The sequence below is a fragment of the Mesoplodon densirostris genome, chromosome 12 (assembly GCF_025265405.1).
Source record: "Mesoplodon densirostris isolate mMesDen1 chromosome 12, mMesDen1 primary haplotype, whole genome shotgun sequence".
Lineage (NCBI taxonomy): Eukaryota > Metazoa > Chordata > Mammalia > Artiodactyla > Ziphiidae > Mesoplodon > Mesoplodon densirostris.
This window is the reverse complement of record NC_082672.1, coordinates 10,165,469-10,182,153: the sequence shown is the minus strand read 5'-3', so window position 1 is coordinate 10,182,153 and position 16,685 is coordinate 10,165,469. Positions and strand designations below refer to the sequence as shown.

At 46.4% G+C, this 16,685-nt stretch overlaps 1 protein-coding gene across 2 annotated transcripts in view; it reads left to right on the top strand.

Moving 5' to 3' along the window:
- ZDHHC14 (zinc finger DHHC-type palmitoyltransferase 14) overlaps window positions 1-16,685 on the top strand; it is a 279,838-nt gene that overhangs the window by 202,829 nt on the left and 60,324 nt on the right. For both annotated transcript variants that reach the window (XM_060115169.1, XM_060115168.1), the window contains exon 3: window positions 3,986-4,144. In XM_060115169.1, the coding sequence (XP_059971152.1) occupies window positions 3,986-4,144 (159 nt within the window). The remainder of the gene's footprint in view (window positions 1-3,985; window positions 4,145-16,685) is intronic.

Below are 16,685 nucleotides of genomic sequence, written 5' to 3'. Positions count from 1 at the left end.
CTAGCTTTGTGAGATGGGTCTTTGGACCAGCAAAGCCTGTAAAGAGGACACGTAAAGAGGAGCAACAGCTTCAGAAGGACCCCGCGAGAGGTGTTCCTGGGGAAGGGCGAGTCACCGGGCTGTGTGACTCTGACCGGTGGGCGTGGAGAAGCTTCCCAGCATCATTCCTCCCTACCTGCCAGAACTGGCCTTCCATTCAGCAGGCAGTTCCTGGGGACCTACTGTGTGTAGACCCTGTGCAGGACAGGGGAAACATGAAAGCAGTAGGGCGTGGCCCCTGCCCTGGCGCCACGGCGTCTGGGGGAAGACACGGAGCTAAATCCTCGTGGTCACCACACCGGCAGAGGACCCAGGGTGTCCCTCGGACCTGTGAACCCCCCCAGCAGAGGACAAGTCTGTTTAGTTCCTGTTGCATCCCCAGCTGCCAGCACAGGGCTGGCACCTACGAGCCCAGCACAGATCTATTGACTGGATAAATGCACGAGCTAGGTGCAGCGACAGCCCAAGAGAGGAAGGAAGTGACACAGCTTTCAAGGCTTTTCCACGGGAGAAGCTTGAACTGGACCTTCTAGGTTGAGTATCTGGAGGGCAGGGCGGCCCGAGCGGAGAAGAGATGCCTGGAAGCGTGAACAGCGGTGCCTGCTCCGGGGCCGCAAGGAGGCCACTGCCTCGGGCTCGGGCTGCAGGAAGACAAGAGCCGGGCACATGGACGACCTGGGGCACCTCACCAGAGGCCAGGGTTTCTCCTTCGCCAGACTTGCACTTAGGAAGCAGGCTCTGAAGGCCGGGAGGAGAGCAGACCAGGGGTGTCAGGGGACCCAGGGCTCATCAAACAGCCCGGCAGGACCCCTTGCTGACCGCTCCCCACGCGACATCTCTGCTCATTCCTGGGTCCTCCACTGCCTCTGGTGCAGTATTTTGCATAAAGTAAATAATGCATAAATATCGGTTGATTTCTTTTCCCCTTAGTTCTGTGGTCCTTCAGTCCTTTCAGGGCCTAGGTGGGCCTTGATTCCAGATTCCTCTGATTCTTCCATTCTTTTACATAAAGAGCTCTCCAAATATTTAGTCAAAAAGTTTTTGGTTTTGGTTTAATTCTTAAGCTTCGGTGTACCATGTCTGTTGAACTCCAGCTTCAGCTCAAATTTTTATCAATGATTTCATCTTTCAAAAATGTACTTTAGAACTACAAGATCACTAGAGTTGGTCTTAAGGAGTGCAGGTACATACTCACTTTTTAAAGTCATTGTTTCTCAGAATGTGGCTTTTTTAGGAGTCGCTCTAGTGGATAAGTTTGTCATTCCCGCTTCTTAAAATATTTTTCTTGACAAATCATTTTTTACACTTTTCAGGTTAAAGGAACACAAATATTATTGACTGGGTTACTGTTCTTTTGAAACCTCTATCCGACTTTCTAGTTTTCCTACGCATGTTTTCAAGAGCTAAATAGATACAGTGGGTTTCACAGCTGACATAAGGCTAGCAAGGCACCAAGTCATAATTAATTTAGGCCTCAGTGGCATCCAGTTGGCACTGGAAGGGTTGTGACCTTATCTTTGATGTGTTCAAAGCCAGTTATTTTTACCCTGATGCTTCAGGAAGTACACAGCCACTTCGTCTCTTTGGTTTCTTATCACAGAATCAGTCGAGATGCTGCCCTCTTTCCAGTGTATGTGCTTTGGAAGCTGGTCCCTCTCCAGATGCCTGCTGAACTTAGCACTGTTTAGTAGGGCAGCCACTTGGGGTGCCAGGCAGGTGGGGGACATGCCAAGAGAGGGTGTCCTACTTGGCAAGGCCACCCAGAGTCCTTGGGATGGCGCCACAGCTGTTTAATTATTCAGGTGGAATGACTGTCCTCAGTGGAGGTGTAAAGCGGAAGGGCCGCTCTTACCCTCCGTGTCCCTGCTCCATGCTGCCTTCTCTCCCTCCGATGTTCCTGAACTCTGACCTCTCCTAATACACCCTCCTTGTGGAACTTTAATTTTCCATGAAGAGTCAATGGCCTGGAACCACTCAAAATGTTGGCCCTACCAGTGGGGCTGGTATCTTCACACATATCAAAGCCTTAGGCTAAAGCGCTAAGGGCAGATTTCAGGCCTCAGAGAGCCTCTTAAAGAAGATTGGGGTAAAGGGGGCACCCCCTGAAATCATGACTTGTGAGCTGTGAATTCTGGGAGTGAGAGCAGTCCTGGGGGCACAGAGGGTGCAGCTCTGCAGGTTCCATCGGCTGTTCCTCATCACCAGGTTCTCCGTGTGGAAATGCTTGGGTGGCTGGCTGTGATTTGTGAAGCGGCCCCTTCCTGTGTGCAAAGGTTCTCCAAGTTTCTGTGTTCTCTAAGTTTAGCTCTCTATCATACCTGTGAGTGTATCTGGGTACACGACAAAGAGGAACGTGAGAGGAAGAGGTACATGTGACGTGTGGATGGGCGGCGTTTACAGGCATCCGGGAGCAGGGTTCTCAAACTTTAAGGTGCACGACACCCGCTGGGGTGGAGGGGGCTAGTGGTCTCCGTAAATGCAGATTCTGATTCAGGAGCTCTGGGGCGGGACTGAGAGAGAATGTGCTTCTCTGACAAGCTCGCGGATGATGCGGATGCTGCATGGACCAGAGTGACAAGGCCCTGATTCCCATACCTGGGGAGCTTTTAAAACCTCTGATGCCAGGCTGCACCCCACAAATGAAATCAGAATATCTGAGAGCAGGACGGTAGCATCAGCAGTTTTGAAAGCTCGCCACGTAATTCTCGCCCAGGTTGAGTTCGTGGCCGGGAGGGGGGTGGGGGGAGCTGAGTGGAGGATGGGATTCATTCCTATCTCTTGGGAAATTTACCAAAAGTATGTTGCAGCTGTCGCCATCTGATAGTGTATGAATTAAAACGAACTCAACGTTACCAGCTCTGTTTTAAAAGAACACCATGAAGTTTCCCCGGAGTTCCTCCAGCCACCAGGCTCTGCCCAACCTGTGTTCATCAGCCACAGAGTCCCAGCTGAAGCCCTCACAGAGATTCTTGCTGTTCTCCATTCACCCGTGGCCTTCCGTTCCTGTTGCACAGCTTGCTGACCTCAATTCTTTGTGGCTGTGAGGGGTCTAGATGAGAATAAAATGTTTTATCTTCCTGTAGAGCAGGGGTTCTCAACCGTACAGCACATTAGAATCACCCTGGGCGATTCTGATTTATCGGGTCTGGGGCAGCGTCCCTGCACTACGCGAGTTTGAAAAGCTCCCTGGGTGATTCTAATGTGAACTCAGGGATGAGAGCCAGGTTATAAGATAAAATGAAGCTTGAACAAAAAAAATTATGTATTTGTATTTTCTTCAACATTTAAAAAAGCTTGTTCTAAAAAATAAAAGATGCTGTTCAGACAATAAAATATAGAAATTGTTTTTTTAAATATACATGTAATGATTTTATTTAAATATATGTTTAAATCTGTATACCCCCCCCACCCAATATCTGGTATTTTTGAGGAGGCCAAGGCGCAAAGTGGGGCGATTCTTGAGCCGGCGTCGGAGAAGCGAAATGTTCCTGATGTAAATATCACCACTGTATTAATTAGGACAGCGCCAGCTGGTGTAGGATCTCCGTGCATGTGTGCATAGTCATTCAGGGGGCCGCAGTGTATGTCTCCAAGGTGGCCTGCGGAAGGGGGGAAACAGTGGGTGGGGTTCAGGGGAGGCTCCCACTTGCTGGGCGGGGCCACGTGTACTTGCACCCCATTGGGCAGAGCTCAGTCACGTGGTCACTGCGGCGTGTGTGGAATTGTCAGCGAAGCCCCAAGCCCTCGAGGAGCACGAAGGTTGCGGGACGGCCAGCCTTCGGTGTGCTACCGCATTTGTGTGTCTGGCGGTCAGGGGCCTCCCAGAAAGGCGCTGGCTGTGGGCCCTGCACTTGGAAATGCAGATTCCAGGCCTACTAGATGCGGGAGCCTGCAGAGCTTAAGTGCTATGTTAAGCCCCTGTGCTCTTGTCTTCTTTTCTCCACAGATATCGCAAACGGCACCAGTTCAGGGGGGTACCGCCCACCTCCCAGAACCAAGGAAGTCATCATCAATGGCCAGACTGTGAAACTTAAATATTGTTTCACCTGCAAGATTTTCCGGCCCCCTCGTGCCTCTCATTGTAGCCTTTGCGATAACTGCGTAGGTGAGTAGAAGCAGAAACTGCCTCCGTCCCGCCTCTAATGTTTGTGCTAAAATGTCTGTAGCTGATGGAGTAGAGATTTCCCGTGAATAGACCTGTGCTAAAGAGAGTCAGCATGTGTGTCTCTTTAATCCTTCAGGACTAAACCGCCTCCTGCCCCTGATCCCGTTCACCAAGCCCAGCGTTGCCAAATCTTGTTTCTGTTTACATCCTGCAACACATCCTGCAACACCACGCGGACAGCAGAACGTCCTAGGCCTTCTCCTCCCGGGTACACAAGACCAGAGGGGGGGTTCTTTGTGCCCTGGAGCTGCCGGGTTGGCAGACACTTGAAATAAAATATTTCACTCCTAGATCCTCCATTGCCCAAGGAGCTGGCTGCATGCATAGCCAGACTCTCCCAGCTCCTCAGAGGGGCATTGTGCTTGGGTAGCCGGAGGCATCTGAAGCCCAAGGAGAGGAAGAGGGGAGAAGCCAAGAGACTTCTGGGCCTACAGTTAGGATCATAACTCCTCCCAGAGACCACTTACCTTCTCTGTCGGCTTGCTTTCTCCAGAACAGGCTAGGAAACAGGCAGAGGGAACACCGTGGAGCACAGAGGTCCTCCAGTGTAACACTTGGCCCTGCTGTTAGGCTGCCACCACCCCAGCACAGGATTTTTACAACTGATGTGGGTGCCAGCCCCTTGGAATTACTTGGGCAGCACTTCCTGTCACTTCAGACTGAGAGCTACTACCCACACCCGCAGACCATCTTCTCCCCAGGGATGGAGCTTCTCAGAGATGAGGTTGGCAAGTGACAGGAAGGGTAATGAGAAATGGACGGAGGCTTTGCCACACGGGGGAAGACCCACAGTTCTTCAGCCCCATAGCCTGCCTCTAAAAGAAAGAACCAGGGATTTTCCTGGGCGAATAGACATGGAAATCCTGTTAACCTCACACCTGAAAGGATAGAACGCCTCAGAACAAACCTTGTTTCCCTTAGTAACACATTATCAATTGTCAACCCTTTTCGAGCCTATTAGAATTTGTAGTCTCAATTCTTCAGAAAAAAAAAAAGGTTATGTAATGTTTCCTGCTGTGCAAAGCCATTTTCCTTTTATTTGTCTGAAATTTACTTTATCCTCACTTTAATAATCTACAGTTTGGTAGAAAGCCCATGTTTTCCCTCTCAGGCCTTTTTTTGGTATTATTCACTTGGAAAAATTACTTTTAGCCTTTGTCTCCGTAGCAAAACGGCATGGAATTTTGTTGTCTTTCCCAAGTAGTAAGAACCAGTTAAGAGCCTGGAATCTGGTACCCAGTGGCCTGGGTACAAATACTAGCTTCATGACTTAGACAAGCAACCTCAACTCTCTATGCCTTGGTTTTCTCATCTCTACAATGGTGTTAATAGGAGTGCCTACCTCATGGGATGGTTGACAGAGTAAATGAGTTGACGCATGCAGGGCACTTAGACCGGTGCCTGGCTTTCGGCAAATGCTCTGTGATTGTTAGCTGCTATTCTGTTATTACTACTGCTCCCTTGACATTTTTGATTGGCTTTCTCTGGCCAATTTCTTGATCTACTGTATCCCTCTACAGGTATGGTGACCAAAACTATACCTGGTCCTCTATGTGAGGACACACACCAGGGTTTCTACAAGGACACATGACAGCCTTTGTGTGATTTCGGATACCCTTCCTGATGACTTCAGCCCCAGTGGCCATCCCATGCCCATCTCGAGCATACTTTTAAGCCAAAGCAGCACAGTGGCTTAAATGTCTTCAGGGGAATAATCTGTAGGGATTCAGAGGACCCTTTCTTGGGTTGTAATTTTGATATTATATGATGAAATATTATATGATGGAATATATATGTATTTTTTCATTCACATAAAATCTTTTGCTTGTCTTCTCCTGGAGGTCTAATGACTTGTTCCAGTTGGCATTTATAGGAAGGGAGTTGTTGCCTACAAACCTGAAGAGTTTACGGGGCATCTCTTTCTCTTTATCATTTATAAAAATGTTTACCTAGGCAGTGTTTACTAGACACCCGACTGTCAGTTGGTCTCAATCTTCTGTCTCCTCTCTCTAGGCTAGATTCCTAATCATGATGAAACGTTCCTCTCTATCTCATAGTGTTTTAAAATTCTCTTCGGATCATACTGTAAAACACTTTCTGAAAGTTCGTCTAATTCCCTCATTTGTTCCCTCCATCACCCATAGGTGAACATAGGTTTACATGTTCCTTAAAGAACCCTGATGAATTAGATGTAAAATCGTCTTACCAGAATTACATACGTCGTTAATGGTGTACTTCTCCTGTAGTATAACTGTGTAAGATAGTACCCTTTCTTATAGAAACTACCAGCTGAGAAAATAAGAGCCATCCGTCTATAATATCCAGGAGCCCTTCTGATAGGTTCTGAGCAACCTTTCTGATAAATCCACGTCACATGCTCATCCAGAACTCCACAAGCAAGCACGGGGCTGTCCTGTAATAGGAAGATGCAGAACAGGAAAGGGAAAGGAGAGGAAGCGGGGAGGTTGGGTGGGCTCAGAGGAGGAGACTGGATGAAGAGCGCGTTGACAACAGCTGCCTCTAAGCATCATTTGACGGCCCTAGGGCTGGAGGTTGGCAAACCCTGATCAGGGCCCCACTGTGTGGAGGACAGGTGAGATAAACAGCATACAGTTGATGTAAAATAAAGCTACTCACTGTGCTCGGGGAACAAACACAACGACTCAAACCTACATAGTTTTGGTTTCCCAGTTCATTACACTGCATTTGGGCCTTTGGTGTGACCCATTAACTGACCAGCGAATTGGACCTTGTGCATTTGGGAAAAGAGAGTGGAAAGCAAATGTCTCCAACTGAGAAGTAGAATTGCAGAGTTTGCCGCTATTTTATTTTTAGATAGAAAGTTTTTATTGAAAGAATTCTACTTTTTGCAGCCACGGGAAAAAAAGAATACAATGATGTGCTGAAAGCCAGGGTCTACACACGTGGCTTCCCTTCCCTTGTAACGAGTGGGTTTGGGTTGGTCCTTCCTAGGCACACAAATAAATGCCACTTGGCACTGGGAGGGGGGAGAGGAAAATGCAGCTTCCCAGGCAGTTCAGAAGCATATTTTTCTTTGTTAAAAAAGTTTGAAATGAGAGCAGAATTGTAGGGGCTGTGTCCTTGGAGTTGAGGACTAAGGGAAGAGCTTTCTTGGGGAGCAAACTCTGTTGCTAACATGGAACAGGTTAGCAAAGCCAGGCGGTTGGGACATGGCTCTAAGGACGAACAGACCCAGAACTGAATCCTGGTCCTGTCCTTGGATAATATTGGAACCCAGGCAGGTTATCTGACCACCCCCAGGGGTTTCCACATCTGTAAAATGGGGTGATCCTAGTACTGCCTTGTAGGTTTCTTTTAAGGATGAAGTGAGATAGTGCCGAGCAAGCACAGACCTGGTGCACACCAAGGGCTCACAGAGGGCTTGCCAGTGATGTAATAGTGCGTAACAGGAGAAGAGATGCCGAGGTGCTCCCAGGGAACTGCGTAGAACAAACGCTGTCTTCACAGAATGATGGGAGTCCCCTTGTTTTCCTGTAATCTGGGAGGATTTGGATGATCTGCAGCTGCAGGAATGAATATGTCCTCTCTCTCTTTGTCTCTTTTTATCTCTGTTTCTCTCTTATTGTCTCTCTGTGTTGCCATCAAATCGCTTCTGCACATTGAAACAGAGTATTGGGGGTTGTTTGTCCTTCCAGGCAATTTTTTTTTTTTAATTAGAGTTTTCTTTTAGTTTTATTTATTTATTTATTTATTTTTGGCTGTATCGGGTCTTCATTGCTACGTGTGGGCTTTCTCTAGTTGCGGCGAGCAGGCTTCTCATTGTCGTGGCTTCTCTTGTTGTGGAGCACGGGCTCTAAGCGCACAGGCTTCAGTAGTTGTGGCACGTGGGCTCAGTAGTTGTGGCTCGCAAGCTCTAGAGTGCAGGCTCAGTAGTTGTGGCGCACGGGCTTAGTTGCGCTGCGGCAAGTGGGATCTTCTCAGACCACGGATTGAACCTGTGTCCCCTGCATTGGCAGGCAGATTCTTAACCACTGTGCCACCAGGGAAGTCTCTCCAGGCAATTTTTGACGTTACAAAATATTTTTACACAGCTGACAGCTGGGACCAAGGAGCCATCCCTGCTCGCTCAGACCCTTAGGACCCCTCAGGTCATTAAAGAAAGAGTAACAGAAGGAGCTGGAAAGCAAAACATACCCTTGTGAGGTCTTCTCAGACTCACTAAGTATGTTCCAGCCCCAGCTGAGCCCCTTCCACATCTCCCCAGCCAGGGTGGACCCTTTCAGGGAAGTCTGTCCTTTGGTGGGCTCTGGCCCAGTGTCAGAATAGCCAGCAGCTTTCCCTGGCATTGGGTATTTTTAACACCACCTAAACCTGTAATAGAGTGTGATTTACTTGAAAGTAATGTATGCATGCACTGTGAACTAAACTAAGTTTGCTGAACACTAAGAAGGAGCACTGCAAGCATTTGCAAGCCTGCTCTACGGGGGTCTGTCTGACTTGGACCAGCCCAGAGGCAGCAACACCTGGGTCCCAGACCCGCTGCCTGGTCCTCTGCTCCCACCATGCCACGTCTGGAGGGCAGAGAAGGTGGCGCAAGAAGCCCTCGAGCTGTGTCAGCCGCTGCAGAGCTCTCGGCGGCACCAGCCTCCTCCCTCCTAGGGCGGTTGCCCTGGCCCCATTTTCGCCTGTCCCCTTCTGTCATTTCTGACGTGGATGGCGCAGAGAACCTCCAGGCACCCTCTGCAGGGACTCAGTGCCCATCTACTCTTGTTTTGGGGAGAGCGTCACGGTCGTCTTCAGAAGCTCGCTCTCCCTCTCCTGGGCACTGTACTACGCTCTCCCTTCCACCCCACAGTGTCTCCCCCTCCCCGCCCCCACCCATCCAGCTGCTTCCTCTGAGATGTGGGTTTCTGAGCTGAGACTGCAGATGTCTTGTCTGTTGTATACACTCTGCTGAGCCCAGTTACCGCTTCACAGTTGTACTCAAGAGGTCTGAAATATCTGAGATTTAGAATCACAGCTGCCTTCTGGTGTGGGGTAGCACGCTGGAATTTCTTTTAAACGATTTGGGTATGGTGAGACGGGCATTAGTTTTACATAGGAAAGCATATCATTTGAAGGGCATGGAGCAAGCTGGCATTTATAGCCTCCCAGGGACCAAAACAACTGAGGGATTTACTGTGCCCCTGCTAGTTCCCAGTATCCTTGCTTTTTACTGACATTTAATGAGCACCTATGTGTCAGGCACTGTGCTAGTATCTAGATGCATCAAAATAAAATACAGTCCCCAAGAATCATTCTTAAGAACAGACCAAAGAGAATTCAAGGCCAGAAAGCATTGTATTTATCATATTACATGGATCAAAAAAAGAGTAATTTTATGTTAGTAAAGAGTACATTTAAAAATTCGGTCAACATATATGCATCAAATAACATTGCACCAAAATACATAAAGTAAAAATTATTAGAAAACACAAGGATAATTTGGTATAACATAATGCTAGTGAGAAACAATAATATACCCCTGGTTTTGTTGGCTCAGGTAAGCAAAATAAAAGTAAGAAAATAAAAGATAATGCATATATAATTAATAAATATATGCTGAACTTTGTTTCTGCAAAGTATACTTACCTTTTTTAACTGATTGTGGAACATTAGCAAAATTAATCATACTAGCTGCACAGAAATTCCTAACTTCCTAAAAGCAGATGTTACACAGACTGTGTCACCTAATGACATAACAATAAAACTAGAAATCAATCACAAAAATATAAATACACAAACCTAACCAATTGTAGTGTTTTTTAAGAACCTTTTCATCAGCTCTTGGGTGGCAGGGACTTCAGAATCGCACTTGTGGAATAGTTAGAAAATGACAGTAAGAACAATGCAAAATAAAACTTCATGCCAGTCAGAATTCTAAATTCTAACCGCACAAAACAGTTAACCTAAGCAGAAAAGGAGTTATCTGGAAAACTATCAGGTAGCTCATAGAAAGGAAGGAAGAGGGTGCGGAACCAGGCTCGGCAGCCTGGAAGAGCGGGGTGGGGAGGCTGGGTGGCTGAGCGCAGCCAGTCATTCCTGCAGTAGGATGTCCCAGGAGGCGCAAGCACCACAAGCAAGATGTTTGTGACACCACCACTGAGCTCTGACTCTGCTGCTACCATCAGCTTGGAACTGTGACTGTCTGCAAGGACCATGGGCTCTGGATTCAGAGATCTGGTGGGTGGGAGCCCCGGGGCCTGTTTCATTTCCACACCCAAGCAGCCAGCGAGATGGGGGAGGTAGCTGCCCCACTTTCAGCTTCTGTAACAGGGGTGGGGGGCGGGGCCTACCTCCCACCTATTTTGGGATTCTCCACAAACAGGAAGCTTACTTGGTTGGTGGATGGCCAATGAAATTAGAAGTTTTCAGAAGTCTAGTACAAAAAACAAAACCGAATTTAGAAGCAACTGGAGGAACATAGCAGCCATCTCAAGAAGATAGAAAAAAGAATAGCAAAATAAACTTTAGAAAGCAGGAAGAAAACCATTAGTAACCTAGAAAACGGAAAAATAAATATGATAACAGATCTAATTCTTTGGCAAATAAGCAACAAAAAGATAAACTTCTGGTGAGACCAAAGGAGGGAAAATAACAAAGTGGAAATAACAGATTCAAGTGAGACATTCTCTCCACAAACTTATGTATAAATTTAATGCAATTTGAGGCAGGAGACAAGATAAAAAATGTACAGTTTGACTACCAATACCATTTGGGGGAAATTATTGGATTTTTGGAAACCGTTCACTGTTCATGTGAGGGCCGCCCCTAAGCTTTCCGTGGTGGCGCACAGGCTGGGTTCTTCTCCTCCTGAGGGCTTCCAGCCCCTTTGTGTTAATCTTTGTTTTAGTTTTTTTCTTAGTGTCTGGAGTTTTATCCTTTTTGGTTTAAGCAACAGGTCCTGTAACTAAAAAATATATCATACAACCTAATTAATGCTTTTGGATTCAAGACATTGATCATGTTTCCACCCTCTCCCATTCACTGACCTCTCTGGAGAGTTTCTGTTTGCCTTAGACCAGCAGTAATTGTGTCTCCACCGCCAACTTGAAATGAATAAATACAGACCTGGGATCTTTTAGCTGAAAACAAACTGGGAGGTTTTTCTTTCCACAGATAATCTATTGTAGTGCACCAAGGGTTTAATGAAACTTGCAAAATGACAGATAACTTCAAGGCCTATCACTGTCATTGTCATGTAACTCACGCTGTGCAAGGTTGTGGAGAGAGCCAGAATTCATTTCACGTCTGCGGAAGACTGCCATTTGTTCATAAAAGGTTTTATTCATTGATATGAAGAAACTCAGAGCCAAATGTAGCAGCCTCTAAACAATGTAAAGACTTTGGGGTGTGTATTTTTGGCGCTAACTTACTCCCGGTTTTCCTATAAGCAACTCAAGTCCTTTTCAGAAAGTGATGGGAGTTTTAATTAAGTCACTCGTTATCAATGATTCGTTGTTATTAGCTCAAGTGACAGATGGCAGAATTCCAAGTAACCTTCCTGACTCATTTGACCATAAAATGACATTCTTTCCTGGAAGACTTTTCGTCTTATGTCAAATTAAAACCTTTCCTGGTTGTCAGTACATTCTTTTTTCTGTCTCTTCCTACCAGTTCACATTTCCTGTATTTCACTATTGGTTCCCATCTCCTGGGAACCAATAGTTCCTCTGTTGGTTCTTCTGTAACCTCTTCTTGGCCGTCCCCCAGCTCTTCTCTTGGCCTCTCTCATCCTCCATGGATTCTTCATGCTGTAGCTGGAGACACCCTTTTGTTTCAGCCAGATAAGCTGGTCCCTCCTCTTTCTCAACATGTCCTCCCCACAATGAGAGCCCCTGTGTTCTGCCACCAAGAGTTTCTTCCAAAAAAATTAAAATCAAGAAAGTCTAGAGGTGCTTTTGAGGCAATAACCAAAATAAAATAAAATTCTACAAAGTCTCTCAACTTTCAGAAGAATTTCCTTCATAACGTGTTTGTCATAGGTGTAAGTACATGTAAGTAGATGTAAATTCCTCAAGATGGAGTACCCAGGCTTGGGAGTCTGCATTGTAGCTAAGTAAAAGGAGGTGGGGATCATGCACAGTCAAGGTTGAGAGCCACGGGAACAGACTTTCTGTGACCCTCTCTGGGATCCACCATTGAGGTCAAGCCATCTGGGTGTGTTGGGAATTGCTCATCTCTCGTGGAGACCAGCGGCCGGCAGTGAGGCCTCCTATGGGAGGTGGCCACTTCCAGAAGAGCACTACTATGGTGATTTGCACCCTTAAAAAATTAATATTAGTAAAATAGCTACCATCCTTGGAGCCTGTTAGAAGCCATACATTGCAAGTATCATTTCACAAATGGAAGTTCATCAGTATTAGTACTTCTTCTGTAACTCACCTTAGGGCCATAGTCCCTCTGGGTGTCTGAGGTGGACATTGACATGGCCTGACAACACGGGTGAAGTCCACCAAGCTGAGTGGCTGGGCCAGGGCCCAGGGGTGGGTGTTGAGAGTCAAGAGGAGGAATCAGGCCATATCTGTAGAATGCTCTGTAAAGCAGGCATTCACCACTCATCCAAAAGTATTCCTTTATTGGCTGGTATATGCAAGTAGAATGCAAAGAAGTGTTAAGATGGGCTTCCTGCCTTTGACAAGTTTTCTGCCGACTCATGAAAAGTGAACTAACATCATAAAGGAATATTTTAGGGAGTTCCCTGGTGGCCTAGAGGTTAGGATTCCGGGCTTTCACTGCCGTGGCCCAGTTTCAATCCCTGGTCAGGGAACTGAGCTCCCGCAAGCCACACGGCGCAGCCAAAAAAGAAAAAAAGAAAAAAAAAACTGTTTGACCAGGTTGTAGCACTCAGGATATCTAGTCTGATCTTAGGAGGGTCATCTTAGACCAATTCCCATAAAGAGGAGAAATGGGAGGAAAGGCTGGAAAAATTGAATAGCAGTCACACTGAAGCCCTTGGGTACCTGTCGAGAAACAGGAACTAGACTCAGCCACTAGTGCAACATACTCGAGCAGGAACCTGAGATGGTCTGATCTCACACATCAGTGTAAAGTGAATTGATGAGATGTCTTAGTTAGCTCTTGGCCAGTGATGCAGTGTGACAGACACCCTCCAGAATCTCAGTGGCTTTGAACAAACAGCCTTTCTTTTCCTCATGGGCCTGTGGGTCTCCTGGGGCAGCTCTGGGTTTGGCTCCGGGCATTGCTCAGGTTCAAGCTTCTCCTCAGATTTGATTCTGGGACCCCGGCGGAAGGGACAGCAACTGCCAGGCATGTTCTCCTCACTGGGGCCGGGGCGGGGGGGCGGTCACTGGACCACACGATGGGGGCCAAAACATGCAGTATCTCTTACAGCCTCTGCTTACGGCACATCTGCTAAGACTCCATGAGCCAAACAAGGCACGTGACCAGGACCAGGACCTGTCAGTGGGGCAGGGAAGGATACTGCCCCCTCAAGAAGGGGAGTAGTGAGTATTTGCTGAGATACACCAACCTGTCACATGCAGGGAGACTCGAATGCCAAAGATCAGTTACTTTCTAAGAAGCAGTTGTGTGTCTCAGTCATCTTTTTAAAGCAGATGGCGCCTTATAGAAGATGCCCAATAATCATTGTTTACTTGAGTTGCTGAGAATTGAAATTGGCCTCCAGCAACGGATTTGGGAACTAGGGAGGCTAAGGATGCAACATACTTTACCAGCCCCGAAGTTTCTTCTTCAAAGATATTTTGTGGCTGTATCAGCCCATCCAGCTGCTCTCTGTTGGGTGTTAAACAATAAATGTTTCACCAACTTCCACCCACTATTTGTAGGAGTTGGGCAGGACTGAGCTGTTAAAGGCTAGAAACTTGAATAGTGAAAAATAATAACCTGTATGCTTTAGTTTTGAAAGCTTAATTGTTTTTTAAAAGCTATAAAAATAATTCGGTTTGTTGGAACAGACTAAATTTTATCTTATTTTTTAAATGTTGAGAAGTATTTTAAATAAAGGACTAATGGAAATTGGAATAAAGGAAGAAGAATCACTTATATAAGAACCTAGTACCTATGGAGATGTAATTATTATCTTTTTTGATAAAAGAAGTGAAATGGATACAGAGAAACAATTTATACTAAACTAACTTTCATTTTATGATGCCATCATGTATTTATGTATGGCTTCTGACTTTTGGAGGTAGTTCTGTGTATATTATCTCATTTGCTGCTCACAACCAGCCTAGGCATTAGTCGAGGTAGAGAGTATCACCCCCATTTGCTACAGAACTCAAATTCAGAGAGGGCAGGAACTGTCCATGATCACACAGCAAGACTCTAGCAGCTGGAACCAGAAGGCAACCTCCTAACCACTGTGTGAAAGTTCATAAACCACAGACTTAGAGCAGAGAGAAACCCAGCTGGGCCTGAAAGTCAGCAGCAGGTGGACAAGTAAGACCTAAACACATGAGAAAATGTAATAATTTCTACTCCAGCCTGGGAGAAATGCTGATCATCCAGCAGTTCGTGTCCACCATGAGTGAGGCTCTGTGCCGGCCCAGGCTGGGGTGCAGCACGCAGAGAGAGAGCAGGAAGTTGAATCACACACAGTCACCAGCCTTTAAAGTCTTATAAAAGCTGCAGAGAGGGTAGGGAAGGTAAATGTCTGGCACGACCTGGTCGGGCCCAAGCAAAGTCATAAGTAAGCTCAACTTCCTAGTTATTCCCCAGGATTCTCAGGTTAACACAACAGGATACATGTATAAGTACTTTAAAGTTTTAAAAATCTCTCATAGATGCATATGAAGATTATATTCCCCTCCTGAAATTGTATTGCCTGAGCGTCCTAGTTTTTGTATAACAGAGGCTCTCTGTACCTTGGATCAGGCCTCCTCCTCCCCAGCATTCCTGTTAGTCTTTAAGATCCCAGGGGAGAGTTTAATGAACCAGCAGGTACCGGAAAGCTGATGGGACACCGCAACTTGAGTGGAAGCAGTGAGCCCCAAACCTGAGGAAAGTCACTGACCACATGCCCTGGACAGAGCAAGTTCCCCCAAAAGGCCCAGAGCGAGAAATGAGATGCCGTGAGGACACACAGCAGGACTGTGGCCCTACTGTTGAAGTGCAGCGTACTCCCTGGGCCCCTCCAACCACAGGCCTGACCAGGGGCCGAGACCCTTGCTCCTCAGGGTTGCTTAGTGCAGGGATTCCTGCCCTGGGCACCATGGATGGGATTCAGGGGGTCCAAGAGCTTGGATGGAAAACGCTGACATCTTTAATGTCACTAACCTCTAAATGAAATTTAATATTTCTTTCAATTATGAACACAGGCAACAAACCACATTAGTTGCATTAGTCACCACTAGAAACCACAGACCTTTTCGTATGACATTACAGACATTGAAAATAGATCATTTACATTTGCTATTTCAAAACCACAGTAGTTGATAAACTGTAGCTCTTGTTATTTGGCATATGAATAAATAAGCTTGTATCCTACTATGTCACAACTTTTAAACTATTTTGAAAATGACATTTATTATTGATTTCGACATTAATAAGGTGGAAGGGTGCATGGCTTCATGATACTGCTAACAGGGTTCACGGCACACAAACTAAGTTAAGAGGTCTGGTTAACTCTTGTTTAGACTCTGCAGTTGTTAGAAAATAGACTGCTTAAGATGACAGGTAACATCTCTCCACCCCACCAGAGGGTTGATGTTGATTTTTTTCAAGTAATAGGCAGTAACATTTATTTCAAGAATGCCATTTTTAAAAGCTGCTTTTTTGAAAAAAGGAAAACTTTACTGGGCTTGTTCTTCCTTCCTCCCTTTCTTCCTCTTTCACTCTTAACCCAAACACAGGTGTGCAGAGCGCGCATACACACACACACACACACACACACACACTCTCTCTCTCTCTCTCTCTCTCTCACACACACACACACACACACTCTCTCTCTCTCTCTCTCTCTCTCTCTCTCTCACACACACACACACACACACACACACACACACACAGCTTCCTGCACTGGGCAGTCAGGCCCAGGCCACCCACACACCCAGGGTGCTTACCAACCTGGTGTCCAGCCTGCTACAGATTCTTGGTGGTTTTCTGGGGGCATCTGTGTCACCCTTTCATTACAAAGGAGAGAACAGAAAGCTCAGGGGCAGGACGAGGACTGTGCCGCTGGCCCTTCCCAGCCTCCTCCTCCCCACCTCTGTGTTCTTGGGTAAATAGGAGCCTTCTTAAAAATTGCTGAGAATTCACTCCTTCCCACTGTTCTTGCCTCGGTCTGTTTATGCTACTGAGAAATATTGGGAAGATAAGAGCCCTTGGTATAAAGAAATTTAAATTTTCCCTCAAAAAATAGTACAATATTATTTTAAATTTGAAGCCAAGATTGTTTCCAAGCCCCACATGGGTTTTTAATGGTTTGTATCACATACCTGTTCATTGAAAGTTAGCGAAAACAAGATAGTGTTACAGA